Genomic DNA, 13229 nt, shown 5'->3' with positions numbered 1-13229 from the left:
TGGTAGAAGGGATTGGGTGAGGCAATGCAGACTTCATAGCACAGTTCCAGAGAGTTTTCAGGAACAGAGTGACCTGGGGGTGCATGTGCATCAATCTTTGAAGGTGGCAGGACATATTGAGAGAGTGGTTAGCAATGCTTATGGGATCTTGGGCTTCACAAATTGAGGAATTTGGTACAAAAGCAGGAAAGTAACGATGAAACCTTGCAGAGCTTTGGTAAGGCCCCAATTGCGTCCACTTCTGGTCATCATACTATCACACTTTAGGAAGGATGTGAGGGTCCTGAGGAGGATGCAGAGTAGATTTACCAGAATGGTTCCCGGAATGGGGGATTTTAGTTGCAAGGTTCGGTTGGAAAAGTTGGGGTTGTTCTCCTTGGATTGAAGGGAGATTTGATGGAGGTGTACAAGATCATGACAGGCTTAGATAAGGTAAACAAGGAAAAACTGTTCCCCTTAACTGATGGTACAAGGACCAGAGATTGAAGGTTTTGGGCAAAAGATGCAGGGGGAATGTGAGGAAGAACTTTTTTTTATACAGTGAGTGGTAATGACCTGGAACTTGCTGCCCACAAGGGTGGTGCAACGGAAACAATTAATAATTTCAAAAGGAAATTGGATGGGCACTTGAAGGAAATAATCTTGCAGGGCTACGGGGATCAAGTGGGGGAATGCGACTGACTGGATTGCTCCACAGAGAGCCAGCATGGACCCAATGGGCGAAATGGCCTCCTTCTGTGCTGTAAATGACTCTCTAACTAGCCAGGTAGCTAAAATGGGAACCAGTGGATGTGGTAGATTTGGATTTTGAAAAGACGTTCACTGAGGTGTCACACAATTGGTTGTTATACAAGATTATGGTTCAAATGAGTGGGGATAATATTTTAGCATGGATTGGGGATTGGGTAAAGGATTGAAAACAATGTATAAAAATCAGTCATTTTTGGGTTTGCAGGTTATAACTAGGGGAGTGCCACAAGGATCAGTGCTTGGACTCAGTTATTTACAATCTATATCAGTGATTTAGTGAGGGGACCAAGTGTGATGTATCCAAGTTGCTGATGATACAAAGCTAGGTAGGAAAGTAAGCTGTGAGACAGATGTAAAGAGGCAGCAAAGAATGCAAGAGGATAGCAGATGAAGTATAACATGCAGAAGTGCGAAATTCTACACTTTGGTACAAAGAATGGAATGGATACCTTTTAAATGATGAGACACTACTAAGTGTTTGGATTACATGGATTTGAGTGTCCTTGTACATGAAACAAAAGTTAACATGCAAGTAGAGCAAGCAATTAGGAAGGAAAATTGTTGATTGGCTTTTATTGTAAGTGGTTGCAATATAAGAGCAAGGAAGTCTTTCTTCATTTATATAGGGCTTTGGTGAGACCACACGTGGAGTACAATACTGTGTATAGTTTCAGTCTCCTTACCTAAGGAAGGATATACTTGTCTTAGTACGGTTGCAGTTAAAGTTAATTCCTGGGATGACAGAGCTGTCACATGAGGATAAATTGATTAGAATGGGCCTATATTCTCTGGAGTTGAGACGAATGAGAGATGATCTCATTGAAACATATAAAATTCTTAAAGGGTAGATGCTAAAAAGCTGTTTCCCCCGGCTGGAGAGTCTAGAACTATGGGCACAGTCTCTGGATAAGGGGTTAGCTGCTTAAGACTGAGATGAGGAGAAATTTCTTCACTCAGAGGTTTGTGAATCTTTGGAATTATCTACCTCAGAGGGCTGTGTGGATGGTCAGTCATTGAGTATATTCAAGACTGAGATAGACAGATTTTTGGGCACTCGAGGAATTAAGAGATATGGGGATTGGGTGGGAAAGTGCAGTTGTTGTATAAATTCAGTCATGATTTTATTAAATGGCAGAGCAGGCTCGAGGGGCCATATGGCCTACTCCTGTAGCTATTTCTTATGCTCTAACATGCTATTTAACGAGTAGCTAGAATCATTAAATAGTTCTTTTCAGTTAAAGACTGGATCCTAAGGCAGTCATTGTGACAGCACCAATGCAACAAACTAATCATCTACTCAGAGATTTCATTGTGATAAATTGTTAAACAATCTGGGGATGATTAGATTAGATTAGAGATACAGCACTGAAACAGGCCCTTCGGCCCACCAAGTCTGTGCCGACCATCAACCACCCATTTATACTAATCCTACACTAATCCCATATTCCTACCAAACATCCCCATCTGTCCCTATATTTCCCTACCACCTACCTATACTAGTGACAATTTATAATGGCCAATTTACCTACCAACATGCAAGTCTTTTGGCTTGTGGGAGGAAACCGGAGCACCCGGAGAAAACCCACGCAGACACAGGGAGAACTTGCAAACTCCACACAGGCAGTACCTGGAATCGAACCCGGGTCCCTGGAGCTGTGAGGCTGCAGTGCTAACCACTGCGCCACTGTGCCGCCCTGAACAAGCAATTTGTTCACAATACAGAATAATGCACTGCATAAGCCAGTCCGTGTGTTGTGACTGGTCCTGATTACATTATGCAGTAAATGTTATAATTAATATTTAATTCAACTGCAAGATTATTTTAAAGATGATGACAAATTTACAGATGTCCTCAACTGCAAAATAATGCTTATGTAAGTTATACTACTTTCGAACACCAGTGTTTGGTCTTTAGCCATATATTTCCGAGTGGCCTACTCCTGCTCCTAATTCGTATGTACATATGTTCGTATTTCCTACCTTATGAGAAATTGTCATACAGGAATCAGAGTGCAGCCACAGAAAAAAAAAGTTTACAACTTTAGTAAGCAGAAAATTAGTCTCCTGTCCCCTATAATACACAAATTGCCCAGTAATGCATGCATTGATCGGAAAATTGGTAATCATGACTTTCAAAATATTGAACAACAACTTAACATATTTCGGTCTACCCTGTCACATGGACATAAAAGGTCCAATGGCACAATTTAAAGAAGAGGAGGGGGTTTCTCCCCAGTAGCCTGGCCAACATCTATCCCTCAAAAAACAATGGGCTATTTGGTCATTTATCTCATGGGTGCTTGTGAGACCTTGTTGTAGCAAATTGGCTACTTTGTTTCCCTTCATTACAACAGGAACTATACTTCAAAAGTAATTCATCAGCTGAGAAGTGCTTTCAGTATTCCCAAGGACAGGGGTCTGGACAGAGTAGATAGGGAGAAACTGTTTCCATTGGTGGAAGCATCAAGAACCAGTGGACATCAATTTAAGGTGATTGGCAAAAGAAACAATGACAACATTAGAAAAACTTTTTTCGCAGTTTCTCAAATGCACTGCCTGAGAGTGTGGTGGAGACAGATTTAATTGTGGCTTTCAAAAGATAATTGGATAATTACCTGAAGCGAAAAAATTTGCAGGGCTACAGGGAAAAGGTGGGGGGAGTGAGACTAGGTGAGTTGCTCTTCCAGAGAGCCAGCATAGACCTAATGTGCCAAATGGCCTCCTTCTGTGCTGTAACCATTCTATAATCTTATATAAATGTATGTTCTTTCTTTCTTAAAGGAAAAACTGCTGGTGAGACAATTATTAACAAAATATACAAGTCTGACCTATCTAAACAAGCTGCAAATCAAAGAAAGGTTATCTCTGGTAAACTGTTAACTGTCTGATGTATTAAATTTCTTAACCTTACAAACAATTAAAAAAAAAGACAAATGCAACGTCAATACTTTAAGGTTTGGATCAATTCCTTTCTTAGACATGTGCTTTAATGAAACATACTTATTCTAAGGGTCATCTACTACAGGCAATGAGGATGCACACATATAATTTTTATGCAAATATTATAGCTGACTATAGATCCATTACATTACATTTAAAAGGAGACACTTCTTAACTGATTAGTCTTTGGAATTTCTTTCTTGAACTCCTTCTGGGGTTAATAACCAGGGGGCATAGATTTAAGCTAAGGAGCATGAGGTTTAGAAGGGAGTTGAGAAAAAAATGTTTTCACCCAGAGGGTGGTTGGAATCTGGAACATACTGTCTGAAGGGGTGGTAGAGGCAGGAACCCTCACAACATTTAAAAGTATTTAGATGAGCACTTGAAACGCCATAGCATACAAGGCTACAGGCCAAGTGCGGGAAAATGAGATTAGATTGGATGGGTGCTTGATGGTCGGCACAGACGTGTTGGGCCGAAGGGCCTGTTTCTGTGCTGTATAACTCTTTGACTCTATGGTATAGCTAATCTTTAAACATGGTTTGGTTTGCTAAAAATTGACCCGACACTACAGCAGTTTGTACATTTTTTTAATTTAATGTTGCCTAATTATCTCCCAGTGGTTATCCTCAGATTTCAAGTAAACACATTCTGACAGTTCAGACAAGCTGTGGCCATGGTTTCTTAAGCACTGGGGAGGAACTGTAGCATGTTTGAAGTGTCAAATACATTTGTGCTTCAACAATCAAGAAAGAATTACTTACTATCATCCGTCATAAAATTCTTCTCTTAATCGTATTCATTGCATTCGAGTTTTAATGGAAAAATCCTACAAGTTAACCTTTAAAAAAAATAGGAGCCAAGATGGGCACTGCAATTTACATTTGAAACACCAGGAAATGAAACTGGAGACGAAAAGTCTCACCAAGCACAGCCAGAACAATGGTACTGTAATGGCTTGATAGTACTTTATTTATTTTTATTTTATTTATTTAGAGATACAGCACTGAAACAGGCCCTTCGGCCCACCGAGTCTGTGCTGACCAACAACCACCCATTTATTCTAATCCTACATCAATCCCATATTCCTACCACATCCCCACCTTCCCTCAATTCTCCTACCATCTACCTACACTAGGGGCAATTTACGATGGCCAATTTACCTATCAACCTGCAAGTCTTTGGCTGTGGGAGGAAACCGGAGCACCCGGCGAAAACCCACGCGGTCACAGGGAGAACTTGCAAACTCCACACAGGCAGTACCCAGAATCGAACCCGGGTCGCTGGAGCTGTGAGGCTGCGGTGCTAACCACTGTGTCACTGTGCTGCCCTTAGAACCAAGATGTCCACTGCAATTTACATTTGAAACATCGGGAGATGAAACTGGAGACGAAAAGTCTAACCAAGCACAGCCAGAACAATGGCTTGCTCTCAGTGACTGAATTACCCAGAATGGCTTTATCAACACGGTCATCCACTCATTGACTTTGAAAGAGCCAACCCCCTCCAAGTGTGGCTGGACATCTTGAGGCATGTCGCACCTTGAATTTCAGAGAAGATTCCAGAAAAAAATTCATTAAAACATAGTGGCTTGATAGAACCATGTGACTGCTTGCGCAGCTCTGAAGGAACTATACGTTTTGTCATATTGACAGCAGACAGGTAATAACTGAAAAGCCAGCACCAAAGCAGGCTCTGTCTCCCCAGAAAATATCGAGAGAAGATCCAGTTGCGACTGGGAACCCCTACCCCCACCAAGCCTACAGACTGCTGCAGCCAGCAACCAGGGGACGAGAATCACCCACCATCCTTCTGCCTTCAGGAGCCCTGAGCAAAGCAAGCCAACCACCGTGCACGTGGCCCAGCGAGACTTCAAGACTACAACTTTAACTGAGGACTATTGGACTCATATACCGCATTTAAATTCCATTTATTCCAGACTTTAATGCAAATACCAAATCTGTTTCCCTCTGTAATCTATTTGTGTGTGTGTGTGACTCTCGTGTGAACGTGTAACGTATTTTTAGTATTTTAAATCAGGTTAGAGTGTTGAGTGTAATAATCTTACCTCTTGTTTAAACTCAAGAAAAACTGCCTGATTGGTTCTTTTGCAATCATGTTAGAGGAACAAGAGCAAACACTCACTGAGGTGGTAAGCTCAACCACTGCGTTAAAAAAGGATAAACCCTGTTGCAGTCAAACAAGAGAAGGGGTAAAAGGGGAGTCTGCAACCTCCTCCTCACCTGGCTGAAACATGGTACAGTCTAATAAAATCTGGTCGTCTTACAGATATATAAATGGATACTTTGCCAAATAATACTACTACTGGATTTTAATAAGTAACAAATCATATACAAATTTTCTATCATGACTAGCAATATTTTTGCATGTAGATCAGTGATCCATGACAATTTATACATAGCTGACCTGTTAAAGATAATCTATGACCCATTTTGGTCTCCTGCAAGGCTTGCATATTGCATTTCCAAAACACCCCGTTTGGACACATGAACTCCCAAACTTTAGGTTGGTTTGATCATTTCAGCACTTCCAAACCTACCAATCATAAATTATTGATACAAATCATCTGTATGCTGATTTTTATTTCCACTGTAAATGAAAAATTGGGCGGATTCTATAATGGGTGGGTTATATAGCAAAGGTGAAAATTATTCCTAATATTTCTAGGATAATATCAGAGGAGGCTGTATGGAAGGCCTTGAGAACCAAATACCAGATCAACACTATACACAATAGTATAACGTTTACAACGTCTTAATTGCTCAAAATTTGAAATCTCTCTCAGCTTATAAATCCTTAATTCATCTTCCCCAATGACACAACACCCAACTCTAACCAATATTTTGTGCCAAGCTGACAAATTAACGGAAATGTGTTTCATTTTCATTTTAGATGAAGGAACAGAGAGATGTTTTCCAAGGATATTATCTGAGTTTGCTGAGAACACCAAGTTAAGTAGCACAGTCAATAGTTTAGATGGGAGAAAAGGGACATTGATAGATTAAGTGAGTGGACAAAACTGCAGTGAATGAACTTCAATGTGGAGAAGCGTGAGGTCACCCACTTTGGACCCAAGAAAGATAGGTCAGAATATTTTCTAAATGGTGAGAACCTGCAAACTGTGGAGGAGCAGAGAAATTTAGGGATTCAAGTACAACTACAAAAATAATTTTAAAGACTAATGGGATTTGGCCTTTATCTCAAGGAGGCCGAAAGACAAAGGGGTGAAAGCTATAGACAGTTTTATAGAACATTCTGGTTCAACTCCATTCAGTTCTGGGCGCCACACTTCAAGAAGGATATGCTGACCTTGGAGGGAAAGCAGTGCAGATTAACTAAAATGATGCCGGAGCTAAAAAGGTTCAACTGTGAGGACAGGCAGACTCGGCTTGTATTCCCTTGCCTATAGAGGATGAAGGGATGATAAAGGTGTTTAAGGTGTCAAGAGTTAAAGGAGTTGATAGGGTAGATGGAGTGAAACCATTTCATCTAGCAGGGAATCCAGAACAAGGCAGCAGAACCTTATAATTCGAGATAGGCCATTTTAGGGGTGCTGCAGGAAGAACTTCCTCACAAAGGGTAGTGAAAATCTGGAATTGTCTGCTCAAAAAACTATTGAGGCCAATTTGATTGAAAACTTCTAAACTAAGATTGATAGATTTTTGTTTGATAAGAGTGTTAAGGGTTACAGAACCAAGGTGAGTAGATGGAGTTAAGATACAGATTAGCCATGATCTAACTGAATGATGCAAATGGCTTGAGGGGCTGAATGGCCTACTCCTGCATTCCTAAGATCCATTATTACATCAATTGAACTATGGTACATGCACAACATGGGCCTGATGCGTTCTACTACTTTCTGTTGATACAAAAATAACAACTTGTAACAACCACATAATGTTAAATATTTACTATCTCCTCACAATCCAAGATGAATAATTTTGGCTTAAAAGGTAGAATCCCAGTAGAATTAAAATGCTGTAAAGTTAACAAAAAGTGTCAAGTATCACAATCTTGTGTGCAGTTGAGGGTCATGTACCTCTAGTGCTCACAATGCCCTTCACGAATTTCCAAACCAATCACTTAAAAAAAAGCACTTTTGTGTACTTGACTTTCACTGTAGTTCAAATGATAGGATACTCAGTATACCTACCACTGAAGTTATACCAAGCTCATGCCCCACTACTCTCTCACAGTAACTACTTGTCACAAACAAGGTTCTTTTTCCAAAAGATTGGCAAAAATAATCCCAAAAATACTGGTAAAAATCCTGGAATTCTATGAAAGAAAAATTCAGTTTTTCAATTACTTGTCACAGGTCAAGTAATGATAGGCCTATCTTCAGAGCTGTTTCTGAATCTTTTTTTTTGAGCACCCAGTTTTACTGAAGCTGTATTCCAGTGCTTGGAAGTTTTCTCAATTGGCAGTTATGTTACTTCTCCAAACAAAAGTGGTGATGTCATAGAGTATAACAGTTTTACAGAACAGAAACAGGCTCTTCGGCCCAACACACCTGCGCCGAACATCAAGCACCCATCCAATCTAATCCCATTTTCCCGCACTTGGCCCGTAGCCTTGTATGCTATGGGGTTTCAAGTGCTCAACTAAATACTTCTAAATATTTTGAGGGTTCCTGCCTCAACCACCCCTTCAGGGAGTGTATTCCAGACTCCAACCACCCTCTGGGTGAAAAGAATTTTCCTCAACTAAACCTCCGGCCCCTTACCTTAAAACTATGCCCCCTGGTTACTGACCCCTCCGGTAAGGGAAAAAGTTTCTTCCTATCTATCTTCTCAATGCCCCTCATAATTTTGTATACCTCAATCAGGTCCCCCCTCAGCCTTCGCTGCTCCAAGGAAAACAACCCTAGCCCATCCAGTCTCTCTTCTCTGAAATGCTCCAGCCCAGGCAACATCCTGGTGAATCTCCTCTCAACGCTCTCCAATGCAATCCTTCCTATAGTGTGTTGACCAGAACTGTACACAGTACTCCAACTGTGGCCTAACCAGCATTTTATACAGCTCTAACATAATCTCCCTGCTATTATATTCTACCCCTCAGCTAATAAAGGCAAGTATCCCATATACCTTCCTAACCACCTTATCTACCTGTGCTGCTGCCTTCAGTGATCTATGGACAAGCACCCTATATTAGTGGTGGTGACGAAAATTGTGCTAGGTAGGAGGGAACCCCAAACATAAACTGACACTAAGGAAATCCAAAAGAATCTGTAAAACACACCTCTCCTACCTCTGAAATAAGCAAAGGTAGAAGTAACAGCAGCACTGGTCACAATCTTTTAACCTTCCTTGGATACAGGAGCAGTGCTGGAGGACTGAAGGGTTTCTGATACTATGTCACGATACAAGAAAGGGGAGAGGGATAAACCAGGAAACTACAGTCTAGTCATCCTAACATCAGTGGTGTGAAGTTATAGGAAGCCGTCATCAGGGACAAAATAAAGTTACATTTGGAAAGGCATGGTTTAATCAAGAGGAGCCAGCATAGATTTGTTCAACGCAAATTGTGTCTAACTTGCTTGAATTCTTTGATGAGGTAACAGAGAAGGTTGATCAAGGTAATCAAGTAGGTATTGCACACATGCACTTGCAGAAGACATTGGATCAACTGTCACACAGGAGGCTTATTGCGAAGACTGAAGTCCATTGAGTTCAGAGACAAGCGGCATGGATAGAAAATTGGCTCAATGACCAGAATCAAAGGGTGATGGCAGCACATTCATGTTTTTCAGACTGGGGAGAGGATTGCAGTAGAGTTCCCCAATGGTCAGTTTTGGATCCTTTATTGATCAAATTTTATAAACAATCGAGACTCTGGTTTAGGGAGTTTATAAAGTTCGCAAATGATACAAAACTTAGCAACATAGTAGTGATGCGGATAGTTGTAGACTTCAGGATGACACAGACAGGATGGTGACATGGGGAAAAGCATGGCAGGCTGAGTTCAATGTGGAGAAGTATTAAGTGATGCACCTTGGGAGGACTGATATGGAACAGTAAGCCATCAATGACACAATTTTGAAAACCGTACATGAGTTCTTAGAAAGGATACAAAGGTTGTTACCAAGAATGGGCAACTTCAGTTATGAACAGAAGTTGGAAAAGTTAGTTCTCCTGCGAACAGAGAAGGTTAAGACCTAATAGAGGCTTTCAGGATGCTGAAAGGTTTTCATAAAGTAGATAGAGAAAAACTATTCCCTCTGGCAAGTGGATCAATCACCAGAAGTCCACAAGCTATAGATTGAAAAACAATGACAAAAGATATAGAGGGATGATGAAGACAATTAATTTTTACTCAGTTGTTGGAACCTGCAATAGTCTTCCTAAAAAAGATACTGGAAGCTAATTCGATAAATAATTGTAACAGGTAGTTGGACATGCACTTGACAATAAGGAACTTAAAGGGTTACAGTCAAAAAGCAGGGTTGTGTGTCAAAGCATGAATGCCCTTTTAAAAAGCCAGCACTGGCGTGATGGGCCTAATGACCTCCTTCTGTGCTGTAAGTTTTTATGATTCTATGATTCAACAGTCGTCAATCTTCTCCAAATATAAGAAATTTAATAATAATCATAGAAGTTTACCAAAAGGACAAGACAGATTACATTTGAGGGTAAATCTACAGAGCTACGAACCAAGAGCTGGAAAGTGGGATTAGGTTGCATAGCTCTTTTCCAGCTGGCACAGACATGATAGGCCAAATGGCCTCCTTCTTTTCTATGTTTTGAAGTTTCTAAATGATCATAAGAACAAATTAATTGATGAGGAGACATTCCACATAATTTTACAATCCTATATTACAACGTAACACAACCAGTATGAGTAAATAGCTGAGTCAAAATTACAGGTTCGATAAAATGAAGTTTACTTGTTGTTGACTACATGAATCGTCATTTGAACACCCAACAAAATGACAGTTTATGACACAACCTCAGTTTTCTAATATGAACAAGTTATTGTGGCCATCGAAAGCACCCATTAATTATCTTGACCTGCTTTGCGTAGCTAATAATTATGAAGGCCAGCATGTGATTAATGATAGTTTTACTCATTGGGAAAAGAAATACATCATGAAATTAACAAATTGTAAGGCTGCAGATTCAGGACATCTGTAAGGTTAACTGCAAGTGCATGATTCACGTACTTGGGATGTGTTAATTACCTGATAGGATTGCTGGTCAAAGATACCCGAAGCGATTCCAGAGAACTCAAAAGCTTTTCATCTGCAACACCGGATTTTAGCTCATGGATGAACTCGTGGGGCAAGGTAGAATTGTATTGTCTGTTCTTCAAACTGCCCTGTAAAGTAACAGAACCCACACTGAGAAATATCATTTGATTTGGGTACAGAGATACAAGTAATGCATTATCCATCACAGCTGCGAGAAAAGAAAAAATGCACTTTTGTTACTGTGCTCCAAGAAAGGACACATTATAAAGTATGTATTAAGTCTCAATATTTGAGATCATATCACAAGATTTATGTTCTTACAACATAGAATTATTACATACACCAACTGCGCTGCATTCTGCTGCAAGTTCTGTATTTTTAACTCATTCAATTCTAGACAAAGAAGAACCAGGCAAGTAATTACTTAGACTGACAAGAGGAAGAAAAAACTCAAATTTCCATCTTCCCTTTGAAGTCACATTTTCCAATGTCAACTGGGTTTACTCGTTAAATAAAATAAACCAAAACAAGATAGCCTCTTGTATCTTTAGAACACTAACCAAGAAGTAATAATTACATTGTTGATGCATTGTGTGATGGACAGATGGGAGAGGATAGGGATGTTTTCCACTTCTTTCACCTCAACTGACCGATAACTGCATTTTTTTTTAAGTGTTTTAAATCCTGCATGTTTTGATGGTTAGCAAACAGACAAATAACAGGTTTTCTCATAAGTTTAAAAAAGGTAAATGTTTATTACACAACACCCAAAAATATACATAACTTCACCCACTCTCTCTCTCTCTCTCACACACACACCACACACACACACACACCACACACACACACACACACACGATAGAGATTAAAAGATAACATGCATTTATGTCTGATGGTTTTAAAAGAGTTTGCTGTAAAACTTGCTTTTTTCCCCAGGGTGCAGACTTAAAATGATGCAGGCCTGGTTTTTCCCTGGCTCACTGAAAAAGAAACTCGGAAGGTTCAGGAGGACGGATGCATTGTTGCAGACATTTCTTATTTCTCAGACACAGTTCAATGGCGAAAACCTGGTTCGATTTCTCAGGTAGGGAGATCAAGGCCAGCTCCAGTCTCCACCTACATGTAGTTTAAAGATGGTGATCTTAGGCAGGATCCTTCCCCTTCGCTAGAAGAGATGGAATTCATTTTTGAACTAATAACTGAATTAAACCCAACATTGATTCCGCTACAATTGTTCTAGAACACGCGAGCTGCTTCACTCATGTGCCACCATCGCTGGTCACAATTCTTTCTCTTGATTAGTCAGTTTGAATCCAGGTCACTTTGACGCACCTCAAGTCTGCTTGGGTTTGTCTCATAAGTTCACAGATATAGTTCATAATTTCTCCTTCCCTGAACGTGACATGCTGCACCCTCCCCCTTCACAGTGCTCAGTGATAAAGTGTGTTTAGCTTGATTGTCACATTCACAATATTTCCTAAATTCTGCACTTCTGCATATTTTTAAACACAGAAAAATAAATGCATCCCTCACTTGGTATTTTTGATAAAGTAGATTCAGATCTGATATCCTTGAAGTGCTTCAGACAAGAGAAATGTCTAAATAATATGTCTACATTTGCTAAATCTTAAACAGTAGTCATCTATGATTTAAACAAGATTCTAAAGTTAAATTTAGAAAAGACAATGTTAGTATTGCAGCAAAGAAAATATACAAAATAAACCATCCCCTTCTACCACCCGCCCCCAACCCATTCAGCAACTGTTGTTGCTAACCCTTTGTTTTTCCCGAGAACTTGGTAATGCTTCTTTTGTTCCAAAAATATACTTAATTCATAAAATTTGTAAAAATACATTACATAACAGTTCAAATTTGACAGTACATAAAGTTCAATACAGATCAGTTTCTTTCAATATTGTACATGAAATGCCTCACAACATATGTTTTAGAGGTTATATTTACAACGTACATTTACATTTCATTTCAAACATTCTTTGGTGCATACAGCCCGAGGGGTTTTACACAAGTTCCAGCCCCTCGGTATACTATGGAGAAGGGGCCTTAGATGGTGGCCTTTCCCCAGTGAGCCTTTGCGGCAGCTGCCCCAAGCTTTAGTACATTACGAAGCACGTAGTTCTGGACCCTGGAATGTGCCAGTCTGCAGCACTCGATCATCAACAGCTCTTTGCACTGGAAGACCAGCAAATTTCCAGCAGATCAAAGTGCGCTTTTCACAGAGTTGATGGTCCTCCAGCAGCCGTTGATGTTTACTTCAGTGTGCTTCCCTGGGAACAGCCTGTAGACAGCTAAGTTGCTCGGAATGAACCTT

The 13229-nt window shown here is 40.1% G+C and overlaps 1 protein-coding gene across 1 annotated transcript in view; it reads right to left on the bottom strand.

Annotated features, from left to right (window-relative positions):
- Positions 1 to 13229, bottom strand: part of LOC137371466 (protein diaphanous homolog 3-like) — a 908603-nt gene that overhangs the window by 701810 nt on the left and 193564 nt on the right. The window contains exon 5 of the mRNA XM_068034108.1: positions 10892 to 11028. Within this exon, the coding sequence (XP_067890209.1) occupies positions 10892 to 11028 (137 nt within the window). The remainder of the gene's footprint in view (positions 1 to 10891; positions 11029 to 13229) is intronic.

This window comes from Heterodontus francisci, chromosome 6 (genome assembly GCF_036365525.1).
Source record: "Heterodontus francisci isolate sHetFra1 chromosome 6, sHetFra1.hap1, whole genome shotgun sequence".
Classification (NCBI taxonomy): domain Eukaryota; kingdom Metazoa; phylum Chordata; class Chondrichthyes; order Heterodontiformes; family Heterodontidae; genus Heterodontus; species Heterodontus francisci.
Note: the sequence above shows the minus strand (reverse complement) of the source record. Positions and strands in the feature narration are given on the sequence as shown.